Source organism: Lingula anatina, chromosome 3 (assembly GCF_051362555.1).
Source record: "Lingula anatina isolate TDL-2025a chromosome 3, LinAna3.0, whole genome shotgun sequence".
NCBI classification, from domain to species: domain Eukaryota; kingdom Metazoa; phylum Brachiopoda; class Lingulata; order Lingulida; family Lingulidae; genus Lingula; species Lingula anatina.
The window spans coordinates 26,624,892-26,646,044 of NC_141769.1; the positions used below are offsets into that span (position 1 = coordinate 26,624,892).

At 36.5% G+C, this 21,153-nt stretch overlaps 4 protein-coding genes and 5 non-coding genes across 9 annotated transcripts; 7 read left to right on the plus strand and 2 right to left on the minus strand.

The window, feature by feature from the left end:
* Positions 1-275: 275 nt before the first annotated feature.
* On the minus strand, positions 276-11,704 carry LOC106179868 (neuronal acetylcholine receptor subunit alpha-5). The gene is made up of 15 exons (XM_013563664.3): positions 11,481-11,704; positions 10,916-10,987; positions 9,184-9,335; positions 8,655-8,699; positions 7,861-7,967; positions 7,501-7,702; positions 6,338-6,503; positions 5,683-5,858; positions 5,207-5,251; positions 4,859-4,968; positions 4,223-4,397; positions 3,221-3,491; positions 2,483-2,566; positions 2,162-2,280; positions 276-1,808 (listed from the first exon to the last, which is right to left on the minus strand). The coding sequence occupies exons 2-15, from the start codon at positions 10,965-10,967 to the stop codon at positions 1,545-1,547; spliced, it is 1,968 nt and encodes a 655-aa protein (XP_013419118.3). The 5' UTR covers positions 10,968-10,987; positions 11,481-11,704; the 3' UTR covers positions 276-1,544.
* A 2,131-nt stretch (positions 11,705-13,835) lies between these two features.
* LOC106179866 (mediator of RNA polymerase II transcription subunit 22) lies at positions 13,836-17,028 on the minus strand. The gene is made up of 4 exons (XM_013563663.2): positions 16,860-17,028; positions 16,442-16,616; positions 15,916-15,996; positions 13,836-15,673 (listed from the first exon to the last, which is right to left on the minus strand). The coding sequence occupies exons 2-4, from the start codon at positions 16,571-16,573 to the stop codon at positions 15,455-15,457; spliced, it is 432 nt and encodes a 143-aa protein (XP_013419117.1). The 5' UTR covers positions 16,574-16,616; positions 16,860-17,028; the 3' UTR covers positions 13,836-15,454.
* LOC147763148 (large ribosomal subunit protein eL8-like) lies at positions 16,605-18,285 on the plus strand. Its single transcript, XM_087008762.1, has 5 exons — positions 16,605-16,610; positions 16,950-16,961; positions 17,193-17,310; positions 17,781-17,930; positions 18,224-18,285. The coding sequence occupies exons 1-5, from the start codon at positions 16,605-16,607 to the stop codon at positions 18,283-18,285; spliced, it is 348 nt and encodes a 115-aa protein (XP_086864888.1).
* Positions 17,121-20,703, plus strand: LOC106179865 (large ribosomal subunit protein eL8-like). Its single transcript, XM_013563662.2, has 6 exons — positions 17,121-17,310; positions 17,781-17,930; positions 18,975-19,195; positions 19,421-19,551; positions 19,991-20,060; positions 20,468-20,703. The coding sequence occupies exons 3-6, from the start codon at positions 18,995-18,997 to the stop codon at positions 20,570-20,572; spliced, it is 507 nt and encodes a 168-aa protein (XP_013419116.2). The 5' UTR covers positions 17,121-17,310; positions 17,781-17,930; positions 18,975-18,994; the 3' UTR covers positions 20,573-20,703.
* On the plus strand, positions 17,611-17,686 carry LOC112042774 (small nucleolar RNA SNORD24). Its single transcript, XR_002886630.1, has one exon. It is a non-coding gene; the product is annotated as a small nucleolar RNA SNORD24 (small nucleolar RNA).
* On the plus strand, positions 18,603-18,678 carry LOC112042775 (small nucleolar RNA SNORD24). Its single transcript, XR_002886631.1, has one exon. It is a non-coding gene; the product is annotated as a small nucleolar RNA SNORD24 (small nucleolar RNA).
* Positions 19,271-19,337, plus strand: LOC112042771 (small nucleolar RNA SNORD36). Its single transcript, XR_002886629.1, has one exon. It is a non-coding gene; the product is annotated as a small nucleolar RNA SNORD36 (small nucleolar RNA).
* Positions 19,724-19,829, plus strand: LOC112042770 (small nucleolar RNA SNORD14). Its single transcript, XR_002886628.2, has one exon. It is a non-coding gene; the product is annotated as a small nucleolar RNA SNORD14 (small nucleolar RNA).
* On the plus strand, positions 20,201-20,301 carry LOC147763149 (small nucleolar RNA SNORD14). Its single transcript, XR_015333685.1, has one exon. It is a non-coding gene; the product is annotated as a small nucleolar RNA SNORD14 (small nucleolar RNA).
* Positions 20,704-21,153: the final 450 nt, after the last annotated feature.

A 21,153-nucleotide genomic window follows, 5' to 3' on the forward strand; every position in this document is an offset into this window, starting at 1 on the left:
AATTTCCATAAGCTGTGACAGCGTTGCGAATTCTTAGCTTTGTTGTTGGTCTTCCATACGCAGCACCATTCGCTATAAACTATCCTACATTCTATGGCAAAGCTTTAACAGCATGTTATACAATGCAGCAAAAGATTTCTCTGGTTGTATTAAACACGTACTATAAAAGTTTATTTAACACAACTGCTAAGTTCAAGCTTATTTACACAGCGTCTATCCTTTTGTGAAGGTTACTTATTAAAGGAATGCGAATAAGACTTATCTCAGCTGTTGAATTGACAGAACTACTGTACTTATTATGTTGTTATTATCTAATTCAAATCGTAATTATATTTCACATCTCAAAAATACTAAGTTTGCAGCCATGATGGGGATAAGGAGTGGGGTTTTCACAAAAGAACTGTCAATCTGCACATATTTTTACAATAATGGGACAATCACTTTTTTCCGTAAAATAAACATATTGTGTAATAATACCTTGCTTTATAACCGAATATTGCATAGGAAAAAAGTTACGACGATAGAAGCTGGGACAGATGAACAAAACGATAAAAGGCGTGGATAATTGAAGTTTTAAAAAACTAAATAAGTTCACATTCCTAATGAAATACACATAGTTGTTTGTTAACAAAAAAAAACTGCATAATAAGACCATATGCTATATCTTTTAATGAATATTGAATACGAAGATGGCCAATTTATCTCGAGAAAAAATATATATTATTCAATATCATATTTTTAATATGTAGAACTGCGTAGACGCTGCAGGTGTGTGAGAAATTGTAAAAAAATAATAAAAGTATAAAACTGAAAAATAAAAGTGCTTTACAGAAATCACCATGCACTAAATTTTGTCTTTGAAGGAGAGGACATGTATGTCTATCCATGGCGTCCATTGCTGCACGAGATTCACTAATGCTTGAAAATATGTAGGCCTACCTCTAGTACCTCTAGTAGCTGTAACACCTGTAGCAAGCCTTAGTTTTACTAGCCTCGGTATAATAGCGTGGCTAAAGTTGATTGCATAATGATCTGCACTGCACGTGGTTCATAAAAAGCTTTTGACACATATGATACCTAGCAACTGTTATTGCCCGACATGTATAAACCAAAACTAATACTTCAAATGGTTTTTCTTTTTTTAATGAGTCTGCGTATCAGTCAGACTCAAAACATGTCTATGTGACACTTAAAGGTCCACTACATGTGATTTACCCGCTAAAATGGATTTTCCCTGAAAAATAAGCGATTTTCTTGTACCCGCGGATTACTTATCTATCCGTCAAAAATAAAGATTGGTTTTAGCTTAAAATGACTGGCCAGTCAGCGAGCATCTTCCTATTAATTCCATAGGAAATATCAACATCAGGTACGCCCCAGAAAAAATAGATCTAAAGGCTTAATCATTTAAGGTGAATGTAAAGATTTATAAGAAGCTGTGGATGGCAAAAATAAGCAATTTGGGGATTTTCAAACCCATGGAGTGTACCTTTAATTAATTGTAATACATATCAACCGTTCTGGAACCGTTCTGGGCCATATTCTTATCCAGAGGCAAACATTGCAATGCTACATATTATGGCCACTACCAGAAATGTTAGGAAAAACAGACGGTCAATAACGGCAGCCAAAGTGAACCACTCATTCATGGAAGGCCCGCCATGGGTTATGTGCACGTGATCATCTTTGACATCACTTCCGTCTAAACCGTCGCCATGGTTTTCAAGCTCGTTGAAGGTCACCATCTCGCGATCCCGTGTCGATGATGGGGTAACACGAAGGATTCTACCCAGCACGTTTAGGAAGATCTGGAAATAAATGATAAAAGAAATGGCATTAACAACGGTCTTTTCGGTCTTATAACAGAAAGTCGTTTCTACTGATGCGCTGAAATTGAAACTCGACATTCGTAAAAGTCCGCCATAAATGGGACTTCATAGCACATTAACAACTTTAAGCACTTACGGTATGAACCGATCTTTTTTACCCTTATCCGCCACATTGAGAATAATTGTAGACACCAGAATTGAAAAGGCGGTCAATAAATGATAAGAGGAATGGCATTTAGGTCTTTTTATGCATGATTCTACTTTAGGCCTGCCCTATAGAAATGGGGGCAAATGGGACTGAATTCAATTCTTGCATAGGCCTATATACTTACAACTCTTAGCACTTTGGGTACGAAGCGATCTTTTTTACCCTTATCCACCACGTTAAGGATAATTGTGGACATCAGAATTGAAAAGGCGGTCAATACCATCGTGGCCACGTAATATAAAGCTAAAATAAAATTGGAAAATAAGGTTAAACTGCTGTAATCAAATTTTGTTTAAACTTCAAAACTTAACAATAATTATTTAAGTTAAATTATCAATGTACAAGCTTAGTAATTCCATTCATGGTTCCAATTTGTATATAATTCGCATAACTGAAGGTCCAACCAGCAGTTTTCAATGTCCATAGGCCTTTGAGGTCAACATACCAATGATGGGCACATTGTTCGCCGCAAACATGTTGTCCTCCAAAATCTCAAGAAGCAAAGTCAGAGACACAAAAATACCAATCCCTGGAATAAGATGCAATACGCAATAATCGTTATGCAGCAACTGTACAAAACGTCACATACTGTTTTGCTTTAATTGTGGCAAATTTGTCGTGATTCCATTTCGACAATTTAAATATAACTTCGTAGAAAAGCAGACCTGATAGACGGGGCTATAAAGAAAGTCGACATTTATTCGATTCAGTCGCCAGCATACTACATGTATGTAGGTGATATGCATGTGCTGATACGGAAAATTTTGTATTCTGAGTCACAAGTTGAATGTCAACATTTGGTTATGTTGGAAAAGATGACTCCTCTGATACAAAACACGTGACTTTTTATTTAATTTGTTCGATTTTCACTTTACGCCCGACTTCATACCCAGCTTTAAAGTTACACGTCAGAGACGCAAACCGAGATTTTTCCTTAAAAGTAATGAATATACTATCACAGGAAACAGCTACATTTTAGAAATATTAAAAAAGTAGAAATGCACGTACAGAATAACTTTCTAGTTGAATTTTGACAAAAAGGTCCCAAAAACTTTTGGGTCTATGAATAGAATAGTTTCAGTTTACAACTTGGTAGAAGAATGGCACCAGAGAATACTAGCATATTTTCAGCAACATCTAAAAACTAAACAAGGCAATCTTTGTCCGTCAAAAATTTACTAACCCAAAGTCACTTTCTCTGGAGCACTAGTGGGCAGCAGGAACACCACCGGAGTCAGGAAAGCGAGAAGCACACAGGGTGCAGTGAAGACGTGCGTGTAGTAAGTGGACCTTCTGCTTATCTTGATGACAATCTGTGCTGCAGGATATTTCTCATCACCCGGTAGTTGCCAATTTTCTTGCGTTCCTTCGACACTGTCTATGTTCCATTCTAGGCTTTCCTGTAGAAACTGGGACCTGCCACCGCCCCATGCACCTAATATCTTGATTCCGAGCTGTTAACAAATACATATTCAACTTAGAAATTGACTTGTTTTATAATGCAAGCAAACTACATTCTGTCCCGGAGTATATGTCTCCCGCCCTTAACCTTAAGAGAACATGTAATCATTTATGAATTTATAAGTACTTATTCAAAATTTCATTTTACGTGAAGTCAAGTGTAAGGAATGTGTTTAACCGTTTACAGAATATGTAGTATTTAAATGGAATACTTTAGGAAAATTATGAATGTGGGCCTTCACGAAGTTTTGGTCGATTACTACTCGGAATTTGAAAGAGATACTAAGTAGATTCGTCAAAAATCTCTCTCTAAATAGGAAACACTTGCCAATGCAGATGTAAAAGAGAAATGCATCAGTAGTTTTGCTTTTTACAGCTTGGTTCTTACTGTAGATAGATATTGTCGTCTTGCACAAGGAACAATGCTGTAGCTATGGAAAATTGGGTCTATGGCAAATGAATGTCCGACCACATTAGTCATAAGCTTAGTATGTAGGCGGTGGGGGTGGGGGTAAGAAGAATTCTCCCTGTCACCTTAGCTTACTTTGTTCTGAATAGTAAGCACCTTCCCCAAGAATCAGTATAGGCCATAAATGAAATACCAAAGTTTCCTTTTCAACCAAGATTATAGTAGACGGCCATATAAACATTTTCGCTTCAGACAAAAAAAGTTAGCATATCTTAAAATGAAATGAAAAAGTTCTAGTTAGTATTGCTAGCCTACCTTTGAAGCGTCTTGTCTGTAGGACATAATCCACAGATAACATGTATGACTATCATACGGGAAACGGTACACGTCCAACGTGCAGAATGTCCTCATCGTGTAACTGATTCCCCATCGGACCTGGCCATTCGACTGCACGTGCATTTCGTTATTCATATCGTACCATTCTTCAGCTCTAGAATGATGAAAAATGCTGAGTGTAATAAAGAAACTAAGAAATGCAAAACCTTTTAAAGCAAGCAAATTTGAATAACGTCTTACTTACACCTAATTTTATATTGATAAAATGTTATTTTCATGATAACTGGATTTGTCAGATGATATCAAGTCGGGGCAGTGTGTACGGTATAGTGATATATATATATATATATATATATATATATATATATATAGTAAAGCGGTATTACTATAAGGAGAGTTGGAACAATTTCTGCAACCAAATATTTCCTAAGTTTTTTCAGCACGAAAAAAATCCAATCGAAATGTGTTCACTTTCTTTAACTTTAATATGTTAACTGAAACAAAGCTGCAATAGTCTCAAAGCTGCATCAGAGTTTCGAAGGCGAATATCTTCATCGTAGTCACTTAAGCTACAATAATATGTCAAAATTATTTCAATTTTATGAAAGTGAGTACCTATTGGCTATCAAAAATGCTGGTTTCCAAACCCTATCACTGGGAACTTCAGTCTTATTAATCCCTCCAAAATGAGCAGGGTCCCATGCAAGCTCCTCATCCACCCAACGCTTAAAAATGATTAGAAATACAGATATAAATAAAAGAGAATTTTGATCGATATTACGCAGAATGTAACACAGTTGAAAATATTGAATAAAAGTCTACCCGTTTTAAGTTTATGCAAAACTTATCTAGCCGTTACAAAGATTCCCTTTTCAACTGTCCCGCGAAATACTAAATGCTATCGAAAGAATGAACTTTATGTAGTTAGTTCTGATTTTTCATCTGAGAGCAGAACTTAGGTACCTTCAGCATGAGGAAAGTGGAGACCATGGTGTGAGTTTTAAAATCCTGCAAAAATGAAAGAAACTTAAAACCGACAAAAATAGTTCCGAATACTCAACTGAAAAAAAAAACGAAGACAAATTGAAAGTAACTTCAAATTAAAGTTGAAATACAATTTATTCTTAGCATTTACTATTGATCGGCAACAATAAAGAATACACACACAGATAAAACGCCGAAGAGAACATCCTCACGACAACTCACGAACGCATTATTATTATTATCAAAAAAGATCCAAAAGCCAAAAGCCAAAATTGATATCATGAAGTCGTTCATAACCTTTAAAATGTTTGAAATTGCGAAATTGATATTTAGTCTTTAATTAAAAAAAGAGCATCCTAAGTGGCCATAGATTAACGCTTTCTATATTCACCAAATATTGGCCGCCAATATTTCATTTTTTTACTTTTAATTTACTTATAATCTTGCATACTCACAACATCAGTAACTCGAAGGACTCCTACGTACATTCCCACCGTAATCATAGGGTCATTGTAATCGTACGACGTGTTCCTTCTTAGTTTTGGCACGGGCATTACATCAGGAACGTAATCATCCACCAAGTAATGATATAATCTACGCTCATTTGAAACTTCAACACCCAGACGTTTATCTGAAATGAAATGTAATTGAATGACAAAAAAAAAAGTTTTAAGCAAAATTTTATAATTTTATCGTCGATAAGTATTTGTTAGCATAAATTGGCATACATACAGTGTAACTGTTAGGTGCACTGGAATGGTCACTAATGTAATATAACGGATTCCTTATATTACATAAATGAAATTTTTAAATTTCAAAAATTTCAGATCTTAAAAGATCTGGTAGAATATGAAGCTCAACCAGTATAGTTGTGTAGATCAACTGATCAACGCTTAATTAGTAGAAAACACTTTCTCAATATGTATATTATACCACTGTAAAAAAGTTTAATTCAAATAAACGTGGTCAACATTTCTCATCGACTAATATACTAATATGACTAATATGGTTATCATCCCAAAGGGTTTTAACCCTTCAGGAGTCGATTGGATTTGACAGTTCTACTCCATCTGATATCTAGTGAGGAAAAAACAAAGAGTACCAACTTACCCATTCTCAATCGAAATTCAATATTGAAAATGATATTCGGGTAGGGCTCAGGGCAGCATGCGTAAAACTTATTTTCTCTCCTTGGTTTTACAGATATAACTTCCCACACCTTGTTCTGCACAAGGTCAGTCATGGAATTCGAATATGGACTGACCAGAACGTTGATCTACAATAGAGTAAAAATCCAGTTAACCACCTTGTACAACAGAGAGGCATAGTCGCCCACCGTGTATGCACCACGAGCAAGGGAAAGCATGTCAAAAGGATGATTCCACGTTCAGGCATTCTAAGTGAAAGGAATAAAAGGTAATTTGCAATAACTATTTGCTTAAGGCAAAAACGTATATGTTCTCTATTGATAAAAAGACATTTAGGGAACATTTCCTGGTATTCTGTGCAAGAGCTTCAATGCAAATTTAACAGCACAATTAGAATTTCCCATCTGACCTTGGGAAATGGGCCAAAGCTTTAAGCATTAGGTCAGAAAGCTTAAATCTAAATATTTCTTTTTCTGTCCAATTCGAACCGAAATTTATATAATCACAGGCTAATCTTATATTTTCGGATATGCTTAAACCTTAAACCTCGTACATGTATATTGCCATAAATTTTATCTTTTGCAGTGCAATGCTTCGTTTTGATAGCTGACAAAAAGTACAAATATAAAAAACGGCAGCTTTCCCCTTTGTTGGGATTAATGGTCATTACAAGAATTCTATTAGTTTCATGTGTTGTGCAGCACGTGTGATTGAAGGATTCCGAAGCTTCGCTTGAACAAAATCACCATCCCACTTCCCCTTTGTGGGTGTAAGGCGGCACAAATCAGACCTACGTTCGGCTTGAATAGCAATTAAACACTACTCATAGTATCATTATATCGATACATCTCCAGATAGAATCCATAACAGATACCAAAAATAGAATATTTAAGGACAGCCCCATAATCTCTTGCGTACATGCATTCTTTAGGTTTTCTTGAGGTATAATATGAAACCTTTCGAGGACCAACTTTAACCCCGTCATTAACCCACCTAAAACCCGTCGTGAACCCGCTTTTATCCCATCATGAACTTACCTGAAACCCGTCGTGAACCCACTTTAACCCCGTCATTAACCTACCTAAAACCCGTCGTGAACCCGCTTTAACCCCGTCATGAACTTACCTGAAACCCGTCGTGAGCCCAGGATCCAAACTTAATTTCGCAATTACGATTCGAGTAGGTTGCTGATTTGCTGGGATCCAGGTCGCAGTATACAGTATAAGAGTGAGAGGGAATGTACAAAACACTCCCATCAGCATAGGCTAATATTTTCAAAATAGACAAGGAGGGTCCATCTTCGGCATCTGACTCACCAGCAACGTGACTGAAATAAGGAAATTCGGTCAATGAGCACCATGTAAGGTTGGAAGGAGCGCCATGTGGTCCGGCGGAGTAATATGCTGTAACTGGCCGTGACAGATGACTTTAAAACGATTTAAAACGACACGACAAAACAATATCTAAAGTAAATGTAGATCTTACTTGTACACAGAAATATCTGGCATCCATACTTGGTCTTTATCTAGCGTTATCTTAGACAGACCCTGGTATTCAGCAGGATTCCAAGCCAAGCGTTCGTCTTTCCACCCCTGCAAAAGGTGACAGCAGAGATTTCCATATAACAGTTATCAATAAAATTACTAATCGTCAGTCATTTGTTTGCATGGCGTAATCGTACAATGGTATAGTTGTACGAATATTCACGCATCTGTTGATAGTTTCTTCGTGAAAATTCGAAGCGGTCTCTTGGGCAGTCATTATGTTTGTCTGATATTGCGGACCATTACATGTTTAAAAAGAACTGGCGTGTTTAATGTGCATAGGTAAGGAATGGCCTATTCTAAAATAAAATTATGTCCGATGCGCGTGGACCTGATAATCGGTATTACAGGCGCGGGTAATTAGAGAAACTACAATTCCAAATTTGGTTGTCCTTGACAGACCATGTTTTTAAAGGTCTAATTAAGAATCGTATGGGGAAAAGATACATGAAGAAGTAGGGAAACCGTTGTTACCTCCGCCAAGGAGGTTATGTTTTCACCCCTGTTTGTCTGTTTGTTTGTTTGTTTGTCATCAACATAACTCAAAAAGTTATGGACCGATTTTGATGAAAGTTTCAGGAACTGTCAGAAGTGGGCCAAGGAAGAGATGATTAGTTTTTGGTGGTGATCCGGATCAAAAATCAATAATAATAAAAAATCGCTGCCTTGGCGGAGGTCTGCGCTCTCGGAGTGCTTTTCTAGTTGAGTATTCTTTTTTATTCGAAAGCGACTTACCAGCTGAAGAAAAGCGCGGATAGTTATCTTCCCGCCAACAATATCCTGCAATCGTAAAAAAAAATATGCAAACACGTGCACACGCATATTGTACATCATTAACATAGACTCAGGTTTCAGATTTGAATTACTTTTCTATATTCATATAGTAAACTGCATAAAACCTAAGTCAAAAGCACGCTATAGCAAGACGCAATATATGCCTTCATACAACCTACATACAATTTTTTTTCTGTTTTATTCTAGGCTTCCTGTGCAAAGATGAATACAAAAATTGTTGGCAAGCACATCACATCATCGTCATGCCTGAATATAAAATGGATAGACATTTCTGATTTCTGCTTATAACAAAATGGTGTGATTTTATAGTAGAAAAAATTAGTGAAGATATAAATATAAATATAAATAAAATGTGCTACTGTACCGAATGCAGTCATGTTCTTTGGGCAAATGGACCAACACGTACAAACCTTTCAACATATCGGAGAGCGATACAAATAAATAAAGTTAAAAAAACAAGATCACTTACTACATTGTCAATAGATATCTGACTCAGTCCAATGGTAACATTAGTAACCGTATTGTTATGATAGCGGATATTTTTGTCGTATGCTTGGTCATCAAAGATATGCTTCATTACCGCCTGCTCCGTGACGTTATGAATGATTGCTGTTGCTGGACCTGTGAGGAGATAATAAGAAAAAAAATACCCAGGATAGCATATCTACGATATATATGGACTTTATCATAGCATTCCAAACTCTGTTGTCAACCCTTCCATCATTGGAAGATCTGCAAAATGATACTTGCTGATGACACGATTTTATTTTTGTATTTTTATTTATTAATTTATTTATTATTATCATTATTATTGCAAAACCCTCAGGTGACGGTAAATCAACGTTAATTGACGATTGTTGCGATATAACGTAGTCTTCAGGTGAACTTTTCATCTGTTGACACCAGTTTGGATTTCATACTTATTTACATTTCCTTGTTACTAATGTATAGTTTCAATACTAGCACATGGATCGGAAGTTTGGGGATTCTCTGACAATAGGGATCACGAAAGGTTATGTGTGAAACTTTACGGTATTAGTTAGTGGTTCATTGCTTCACCCTAAGTTTAGTCTTTACGGTATATCAGGTATGGTAAAAGGATATAAGCATTTAAAGGTTATGGTACTGTCTGATAAATATTCAAACAGAAGAATTATATCATTTTATCGGAGAATACAAATTAAAGGAAATGAGATGGTACTCTGGCGTAAGTGAATAATGAAAATGGAGAGAAGCTCTCTGGGGCAATCAAATATAAAATATGTTAAAACTAAGGTAGAATAAATAAAGACTCTACATGCCATTTTTCGTGATACACGAATGAATAATTTATCAATTTCACAAAGTAAGTGTTGTTCAGTTTTTTAATTCTTTGCAAATTTCATAATTTTATTTTCTGCCACAGTGTAAAATCCCCTGCCTCTAATACGATATACGGCTACTCACACATGCCCTGAAATTGTTTGTCCTCATGAGCTATTTGCTTTCTTTATCTTTCAGTAAATTTACAATGACTGCATTACTTTAGCTTGGCCCGGAAGAATATTTAAAGAACGGTTTATTTATCCCCCAGTCAAGTCAGTCAATTTATTCATGTGCTCTTCAGTGCATAGAACCTACTCTTTGTACACGCCAATCGTTTTCTGTGCGTATCGACAATACCCATGATTTATTATTTGTATCAGGTCTAGGCTCTCAGCTACCATGCGTAAGGTAGGATGAGCAGCAGTAGTGCGTTAAACAACGATCTGATCTCAGAGCACGGAGGTGGTTATAACGTGTTGGGGACTTTAATCGAGACGTCGAGAGTGCAAAGAGAATTATTTCTAGGTCCGAAACCATCCCACACGACCACGCCTTAAAATGTTTAATTTCTCACATGTACTATTCTCGCTCAATATGAAACCGCTGTCAAGTCGTTGTCTGTACTTAATACTATTAGCCTTAATAACTTGAGTTATCCTCACAACCTATGCATGTGTAATATTCTAATATAATAATAGTCTAATATAATAATTTTCTTGTACGAGCGGTCGCATACACTATACGACTCATCTTATTCATTCCTTTTTGCAAAATTCAGTAAAGTTTATTGCAGAGATTGTTGAGCTCTGCAAGAGAATAGCGTGCGACTTGTGTAATGGTAAACAAGTCAATATATCCATGCGTGTGAGTAAAAAGTCGATACCAAATGTACTCACCTGTGCTAACTAGGAAGCACACTATTGCTAGCTGCAGCGGTACCATGGTCATCTTCTTCGTGGGAAGTAGACCTATGTGGAATAATCAATGTGCTTAGGTAGACTGAATGCCGAATACCGAATACCTGGACTTAACAGCTATTACTATTATCCAGATTATCCGATCCGTAAATTAGGTCATTTGGAGAGGGGGGAGAGGGGGATCAAGTCAACAGAACCTTCCCGCGACAAGTATATATATTATGATAAGCGCGCTACACACAGACATGTAAAAATTCAAGTTACGCCGAACACTCTAACCGCCATCTGTCTTTGGTATTCATATGCGTAAAAACAAATACCACACTATTTCTGAATTTATTTGTCTTTTCGTAACGGTTTAAGTTGGCGTTAATAAGTTGTGCAATGACTTAGATGAAAGGCCTTTGCTTGTTGAAAGGTGATTTCTCAATTCCAAGAACTGATTATTGATGCCCCTTTTACATCGCAAACTACAAATAGCATGCTATTTACAAAGAATGCCCATGTCAAAAAAACCTAATAGACCGAAAGAACGTCACCTTACCTGCGACTGGATCTTGTGTCTTGCCACACCAAATCGGTTGCCCCAGTTCTTTTCAACACGTAAATCAATACAGCGTTGTCGCAGTGCATGCGCACTTCCAGCTCCCCGAACACCGCAGAATGTTGTGAAAGTAGACAACAATGCCGCTGGTGCAGTTCGGCTCTTAAATAAATAGCTTTATACAACGTGTTTAGCTTTCCCTAACTGTGTCACGGTCTTAAACCGTGTCCTTTAATTCCCATTTGACCCGGGCACTTAGTCATCACCCTGAATAGTGCTACTGCGCGCAAAGTTATGCCTTTTAAAAAATGTTTATGGAAGAGCATAGACTGAACCACTTATTACCAAAAGTTAAAAATCATTTGCATTCTCTGAGACACTCTCAGAACTTTTTATTTCTTAGAATGATTAGATCTGCAAATCTCATGGGCCTCAGAAATTTTAATGTACAAAGTTTAAACCATTTAAAAGAAACTGATTGATCTTATATATTGATAATTGCACCATATTATGTTGTTGAACCATTTTGATTGATTTATTATTTTGATATTGATTGAATTTTTTATGCTATAGAACGATTTTAAAGAAGCAGCTCTGATTTAATATTATAATTAGAAAATTATTTTATGTTGTAATGTCATAATGTTTTAGTATTTGTATCACTCTTTTGTACATTACATGTAATATTCAACTTTTTGTTGCAAGAATAAATATTATTATTATTATTATTATTATTATTATTAAATGATAAACCGAACACGGTCTAATAAGACATATCTCACTATCTGATTGCGACTTCCAGAGTAATTTTTCTTTGTTTTGTTAGACGTAGGTCTGTCTTTCAGATTATTCAGAATAAACTTTTACAGCATTGCACCAATGCCATTCCTGTCAACTGTATCTACGTTGTTTAGAAAACATGGGTTGAGATGACACTAATATTGATGAAATTAAAAATAAATTATTTTTGGGAAAAACGAACCTGGTCTTGTATTTGTAGGGTTGCTCCACTATGGGTTGCCATCCATTCAAACCGCAAAATCTCACATTTGCGTAAATTATATATGTATAGTGCGTAATCTTGAAATATCAGTTGAAGTACCTAGATATGTCTGACGACACGCTATGCTGAGGTTACAATTTTCTGACCTTGGCCTAATAGTTTTTTATCAAGTGGAAATGGGGGGGGGGGGGGAGGGAAGACAGGTGACGCCGAGATGCAATGAGACTGGCTTCACAAAAAATTATAAGTCAAAATAAAGATGGTCGTAGATAATCTAAAAGTCTTAAGTTGATCTCAAGTTTAAGACTATCTTAAGTCGATCTTAACGTTTTGTCCACTTCGGCCAAATCTGTGGTAGTGGTATAAGTAGAAGTAGTCCTCTTAAATGAGGATATTGGCTTGTTTCATGCAAGGTAAGAAATGGCTTATATTACTCGTGTTTCTCATCGATAGTTGCTATATATTTATTTTGGTATATTATGGTCTTTAGGGCCAACTGTCAACTGACATTCTTTGAGGCTTGTCACACAAAAGAGCATAAGTTGGAAATCGGTCTGATTTGCGACTGCCATGAAGCTGCACTTAACGAAATTTTAAAAAGGCCGATATTTTTGATATTAAAATATTTTAAGATTTTCCCTGTCGGTTTTCACTAGACTTTCGGAAGGTACAATTCATGTTTCAAACCTTACGTATATTTACTGGCATTTTACTATTCGAAAATATCTCTTTAATAAATGAAATCGACAAAGACATAAGATGGTCATACAGCAGACATCTCTTTTCCCCTCTGTTTGGCGTGTTATGCATCGCAGCGCATGTAAAATGATATTACTATGAGTGAGACATGCTTTGGCGTAATTCTCTTACAATCCGCGTTACTGTGGGTTACTGTTGAGGCACGAGTGCCCGAACTTGCCTCTTAGTTTATAACACCACAAAATTTCGACTCTGCCCGCCGAGCACAGTCCACTTTACAAACTTAACATATTGCGACTCGCGTCTAAATGACGTGTTTAATTTCATATGTATATTGTTCTGGATCCCTTCCATTTATATGCCCAAAAGACTACCTCTTATACAAATCTCCAGATGATGGGAGAACAAGATAGCATAATAACAGACCTCCACACTGCCATATCATATATATTATTTCACTACTCTATACAAGTAGAGAGGCCAGCTGAGGGGTGAAATAAATACCATGCATAAATTGTCTCTCAGTAGAGAAAAGTGCATGCAATTAGCCAGAGACATACCTGTGAATATCTCGGGGAGGGGGGGGGGGGCGAACTGGTAGAGGGCAGTGTATCACGGCAGTGAAAGTTAATCGTAGATATTGTCAAATCATGTTGTCAATAAGGCTATTATTATTTTTGTCCACAAATCAAAAGCAGTATAATTTGTCCTTTTTAAAATATCCATTTCTAAAATTTAGAAAATAAAACACCAAACTGTTTTGCTGAAAATGAAAGGTTGACATTCCTGAAATCAACTTCCAAATGAACTAACATTTTAATGTCTAACTTCTACTTACACCTCAATCAATGAAACAGTCAAGGTAACCTTTGGGTGAAAAAAAAAACTGTTCGTTTTTCCTAACCCGCGATCAAGATCACTACAAAAAACAGTCGAAAAACAGCGTGACGGTAACAACTTCTTGGATAGCTTCCTTCCATTGCACAGCCATCTTGGTCTTTTCAAGTTAACCCATGCAGTAATAATGTTACCCTTATGCTATCACCGATTTCTGACATATTCGCCGAGCCCGAACATCCAGTTATTCACACATTTAATTTACGAATAAAATGTTTAAGTTGAAATGAGCATGTCAGTCCAAACTTTCTAAATAACCCTGCCTAGTGAAACACAGAAATGTCCAATATATGAAATATGCCTCACTAGGATATCTCCCACCTTTTATCGAAATGTTTTCCCTGCAGAGTTCCCAAAATCCCAAACTACCATAACAAAGAAAAGTGAAAGTCCTAAAGGCTTTGGTATACGTATTGGAAATTGTGCCATAATGTTTCCATGTCTGCATACACTGCAAAATTAAATTCTCTTTCCCAATTCGAACTTTAAAAACTATAAAGCCCCCCCCCCCCCCTCCCAAAAACTGCCCTTGACATTTCCTTGTGGAAAGTTTACAGGAAGGCAAGGCGGTCTAACTGGCTGGCTAGTTATTTAGAACCAAATTATCAAAATATTAGAAATGATATAAAATATCGCATCCAAGTGAAGAAGGGGAGAGCAACAATTCCAGAGTACTAGTAGGTGAAATCTGCATATTTTTAGACAGGAAATTTGATTTGTGTGTTAACTTTCTGGATAGGATACGTTAAAGTAAGTTTACTTCATAATTTCCTTACATTTATAACTTTTATCAAATTTAATTTTATTTCTTTTCTTCACTTTTTGATATTTTTTATGACCTCATTAAAGCATTTTGTATCTGTAAATTCAATTTATTATTACAGTTTGCGTCCAACATTGTATGCAAATAAATCTTATCATTATTAAAAATTTTCATGATAAGGTGCTGTTGCAAATTGAAGGACTCTCTCCTTAATTGTGTGCCCAAGACACTACTCATATCACCATCATTTAATCACTTTCATTTTCCAGAGACTGAGTGAGGTAGAATCCCCTGTAGATGTGCAACAAAGATGGAAAACAATGTTCCAATACTGTGTACAGTATAACATCTTAAAATATCTTTAGCTGGATAAGATTAGACCTTACTTAAGGTATACTGTCTTCTGGATCTTGTTTAAGGGCTCCACACTGTGCGGAAACAAACATATTGTACACCACAGCTGATCCAATTTAACTGTTAAACACATGGCATGTTGAAGCCACAAGGTTGAAGCAGCATTCATAGAAAATATGTTAAACATCTTTCAACCCATAAGAAATATTCCACTGAGATTTTCTGCAATTTTTTTAATGGAAGTCACAAAAGCTGGCATCATTTGTAGGGAGAAGAATAATATTCCTCTTCTAACTCGTACAAATCAGCTGCCATGTCGTCCCTGAGGAGCAACAGTTTATTGTCACATTCAGTCTGGGCCTGTTTGTACACTTGGGAATTCTTGGTAATTGCTTCATTCACAGAGGTAAAGTCATTCAGGATGAGAAACTGCTTTATGTCCGAGACGAGCTTCATGAGAGATTCCCCAGCACGTACCTGAAACAAAGATAGGAATATAGTTGTACATAAATGATTTAAGTGCAGATTGTACATTAATTCAGAATGCAGTCAATATAAATGCAATACTAAGATTATGCAAATATTTCATTTCATAATTTTTTTATTGTTCAATATATTGTGCAAACAGGAGTGGCAGTGGAAATGCTACATAATTTTTTCCACCCATCGATTTTAAATTTATATCTTTATCATTCATAGACCTTTTCATCTGGACTTACAATATTAGCTGCCCTAACTTGCATCTCATACTGGTCCTGCTCAGCTTGGGTAGGTCTTGATATCTGGTTGGTCTCCTCTATCTGGATTGTATAAAGAAGTTTGGTATTATTTTCACCAATTTGTTCATTTATATAAATTCATTGCAGTAAGAGAGCATTTTACACTAATTATGACCTAAAAGGAATAATGTACATTACCTCAATCATATATTACAATGACAGTATGTATTTTATAAAGTCTCTTAAGGTTCATCAGCTTCAAGTGTGCAAACATATAATTTGCAATTTGCACTCTGGTGAAATTATAACTTTTCAGTGTTATTGGACTTTGAGTAAAAAGCACCAAGAGTGACAACATTTCATAAAGGTCATCAAGCAATTATGATCATCCTTGTAGTCACAAATAAATATTACAGATTAAATGCAAGAGAGGCCAACGTCTTATAATTGTGCTAAGGTTAATTTTTTTTTTTTTGCTTTTTTTAACATCTGCCTTCTTTTGACCTATGTGAGGCAATGTCCTTACCCTTGCACTTTTGATCATTTCCATAAAGTTTTCCACCATTGATTTAATGTCATCCTTTAACCTCTTCTGGTAGGACTTCAGCAAGGCTTCCTTGCTTTGGGGCAGAGCTCTCTGCTGCTGGTTTTGTGACATTGCTGTACTTATTACAATAAGTTGTTACCAAATGTCGGTGATTCTGAAAGAATATATGTTAATTGAATGAAATATTCACCATACAGCCTTTTGAAACAGGTTTTACAGTGCCTACATATCAGTAACAATCAAAGAAGCTCCACTTACACCGACTTGTCTACAAAGGAAATATTTAATCTAAGCCACGGGAAATGAACGATCTTTATGCAAGGTACACAAATCATATAGTTAAGAGATGCATTAACTTTTTTCGTGTTTTGTACAAATAACTGTATATATATCTTACCGAATTTTTATCATTTCCCCGGCTAAATGCTACGCGACACTTTACAGGAAGCACTTGCCTACCCACAATGCCCTCAACTTCCTCTTTCAGGCTAACAAGATGGTGGGTGCAATCTCAAAAATATAACATGTGTAAATCCATTGAAATCTCCCCGAAAAACATAAATCCATCACTAGATCGCACAAGAAAATGTTTATAATAGAATATGCTGTTTATTTATGAGTTCATATTGTCCCTGTTTGTTGTTCAATACTGAAAATCGAACACATTGTGCATGTGTCCCCGACTTCATGCAGATAGCGAGCTTCATTGTAAACCCTTTAATGATTTTAGCCGAAACCGAAGAAGGGCAAGAAGAAGGTAGCCGCTGCGCCCTTAGTGGCAAAGAAGACCGAGCCCAAAAAGGTGGTCAACCCACTTTTTGAGAAGAGGGCCAAGAACTTCGGAATAGGTAACGGAGCACAGCTTTAAATTGCAGCGTTAGGTTTTCATACATCTCACTACTAGCTTTATTTTATCCCCTAAAAGACAGTTAGAAATAGCAGTAAACAAGGTTAAATGGATATTATCCTTTCCAAAAAATATGGTTGCCAACTGCTTTGCTCTTGACAACGACAACTATATTAGTTAAATGTTTGATGTGTGATAACTATTGCCAGAGATTACAACTTAAAGAATAATTTGATTGACACACAAATGTGTGATATAAGGTTTTATTTCAACAATGTATTTGAGTATAAAATTAGTGCCAGTGCTATGAGGAAAAGAAATATTTGCTATCTGAACAGCATGATGTTAAAAAATCTACCACCTAGATCTCTGAGCACAACATGATGACTGAAACCCATATTTTAGATGTCATTTTTAACACTAGTACATTTTAGTAGACATCAAGTAACACAATCATTCTTCCCTCCCTAGGTCAAGACATCCAGCCCAAACGTGACTTGAGTCGCTTTGTAAGATGGCCAAAATACATCCGTCTCCAGAGACAGAAGGCCATCCTCCAGCAGAGACTGAAGGTCCCTCCTTCCATCAACCAGTTTAAACAGGCCTTGGACAGGCAGACAGGTATGGTTGTGAACAGGGGTTTCCCCCAGAATTTAGGGTGCATGGAGTCCAAAATGTGCATCTGTAATTTGGTCATGAATTTACAGGAATCCCTACCCAAGCAATCCCAACCAACCAATTCGTCATTTCCCCAAAAAATTAGTGAGTCATCCAGCTGTCTTTGGAGGCCAGTGACCCTCCTCATGACGGCTGAATGGCTGTCTGGGGAAAGCCTTGGTTGTTAATGAAAAATACTGTAAGCATTAGTGGCTTTTTAATTGTGCAAAGCCATATCTGTCTGTTTTTTGATTCAGTATTGGATTGCCATTATGTGTGGGCTGTTTTACAAAAGAACTTATGTCTGAAAATAGTTTAGACCAGAATTTTTCTCTACTTTGATTGAATAAAACGGTGATAGTTCAATTAAATGAAATATTGCACTGGTTTCATGGCTGATGTTTGTGGCTTGTTGTCACTTTATGCAAATGTTCTACTTTGAGATAATGTAGGAGATTAGATCAATATCTTGGTTTAAAATCGGGCAGATTCTAAACCCATTTTGTGAAACTAAGATTTGCCTAAATCGGAATTTGTTCTTCTTCGGTCCAAAATGAATTTGTAGTTATCCACTTTGGAGATGGTGAACCTGTTCTCTCTTTACTAAGTGATGTGCTATAAAGTAGTCGGCTCTCTGTGCAGTGATGACAGCTGATATTTGCTATCTGATGATTCTGATGTCAAAAAATCTACCACCTAGATCTCTGAGCACAGACAGTTTGATTAATTAAAAAGTCAAATGTATGTAATAAAACTTAATATCTGAATTAAGGCATTGGTATATTTAAAGTTGGGCTAATTTGTTTGTGAGATGATGCAAAGTAGTTTTTTAGCCTTTGCAGTTTCTTCATTTTAAACTTGAAAGATTTTATTTGACACTCCTTGCTGTACTCCCTGTCCCCAATGCCCTTTCGGTAAGGAGACCATGTTTTGTGCACATTGCTCTAGGCGAGTCTCATTTGACAACCAAAACATTATTTATCCCCAACATTTGTATGTATATTGCAGCCACACAGCTGTTCAGGCTGATGGACAAGTACAGGCCAGAGACCAAGCAGCAGAGAAAGCAGCGTCTGCAGGCTAGAGCTGAGGAGAGAGTGAAGGGCAAGGACGACACCCCCACCAAACGTCCCCCCGTGGTCAGGTCTGGGGTGAACACAGTGACCACCCTCATTGAACAGAAGAAGGCACAGCTTGTGGTCATCGCACACGATGTGGAGCCAATTGAAGTGAGTTGAACTTTTAATGTGCCAGATGTGGTGTTGTAAGCAGTTGTAATGTTGTTGGCTTTGAAGAAATTGTGTTTGCGATGATGTGAAAAGAATTTCTTCACCTGATTACTAACATGAAGTTGATTAGACCCTGAGCAAATGCACTTCAGCATGTCTGTATCAGTGAATAGCTTTTCTATATATATGTAACTTTATGTTGAAATTCACACCATTATCTTCCAGATTGTCCTGTTCCTCCCAGCATTGTGTCGCAAGATGGCTGTTCCATACTGCATTGTGAAAGGCAAGGCAAGGCTCGGGCGTGTTGTTCACAGGAAAACCTGTTCATGTTTAGCATTGACTTTGGTCAACCCGTAAGTTCCATTTTATCCTTCCCCTGTTTCTCTTGCGTTGTTTGTATTAGATGCTTATTAGTGGAAGATACAAGCTGTTATTTTTCGAAGTAGTTGAATTATTATTGGATGAAAATATGTAACAAATGACATTTAAAAAATATTTGTGAAGGAAATTAATGTGTCAGGCAGTTGGTGATGATGAAGACTTCTTGCCATCATTCGCGGTTTCCACCAGAGACAGTCAGTCTCTCAGACTGTCAGAGATGGTTTTAGTCCTTCCTTGGAAGTCTGAGCCAACACAAGTTTTGAATTTGTTGAATGCTTTGAGTGTTTTTTTAGATTGATGAAAATAGATAAAGGGGAAAGTAACAAAGACCTAAACTAAAAGCAGATTTAAAAGAATTTTTGATTCATATTTTGTGTATTTTTGAGTATGGAAAATTCATATGTGTTACAGAGAGGACAAATCTGCCCTAAACAAGTTGATTGATGCTGTGAAGACCAACTTCAATGAGAGAGGCGATGAGGTAGGTCTAAGAATTCAATGCATTTGTAAACTTCAGTTGATATTAAGTTCTAAAAACTTGTGCTGTACTGCTCTCTTTAATGTCCAAGTGCAGAATTAAAGCTAAATTAAGGATTTAATTGGAAAATTCTTGAAATGTGTTGGCTGTGATGAAGACTTTTTGCCACCATTCGCGGTTTCCACCAGAGACGATCTTTTGATTGTTGAAGATGGTCCTAGTCCTTCCTTGGAAGTCTGAGCTAACACATGAAATCATTTTATCTTTCTCTCAAAGTGATGAAGTCTTTTTTGATTTGTGAATACAAGAAAAGTGGTTCTCAAAATGTGGCATTTCAGATTAAGTTGAGCATTTCCCAATGCAGTTACCATTTTTTGTGAAGTATTTCTAAAAAATTTATTTTTTTTCAGATTCGTCGCCATTGGGGAGGTGGAGTCATGGGAGCCAAGTCTCAAGCCAGAGTGGCTAAAATCGAGAAGGCCAAAGCCAAGGAATTGGCACAGAAAATGGGCTAAAAAACAAACTGTCAAGCTTCTATCATTTAAAAACAATGAATTGAAGACCGTCATTGACTGTAAAGCTACTTCATACAGAATTGCTGTAAAATATAAAAAAAGATGGATAATAAAAAAAATTGTGGAAAATATTTTCTTTTTTATTCAATCTTAAAATCCGTACTTAGACAATCAAAATTTCATCTAATTTTATGATAAATGGCAATGGGAGTGTACGTAACTTAAATTGAGATGCCCTTCACAAGTGTAGCAATACTGGACTTGGAGGAGGGGGGGGGGGGGGTGAAACGAATGGCTTGTGCTGTTTTTTTTAAGTTCTTTCACTTGATTGTCATTTCAAATCTGACAAACTCCTGAAGGGAAAATTGCCATAAAGAAAGCATAGTGGGTAGAATTTGCTATTTTCAAGAGGTTGGGACATGCACAGAGAAGCAGATGTTTTGTTTACTGACATGCACACGTCAATGCCCTGCCCACGAACTGAGAAAATCTGACCCACCTTTAACACCATAGGTTCCTGCAGTTTATCGTTTTTTTAAACCACCCAATAGTAGATTCTTTTTTCTGACAAAATGCTTATT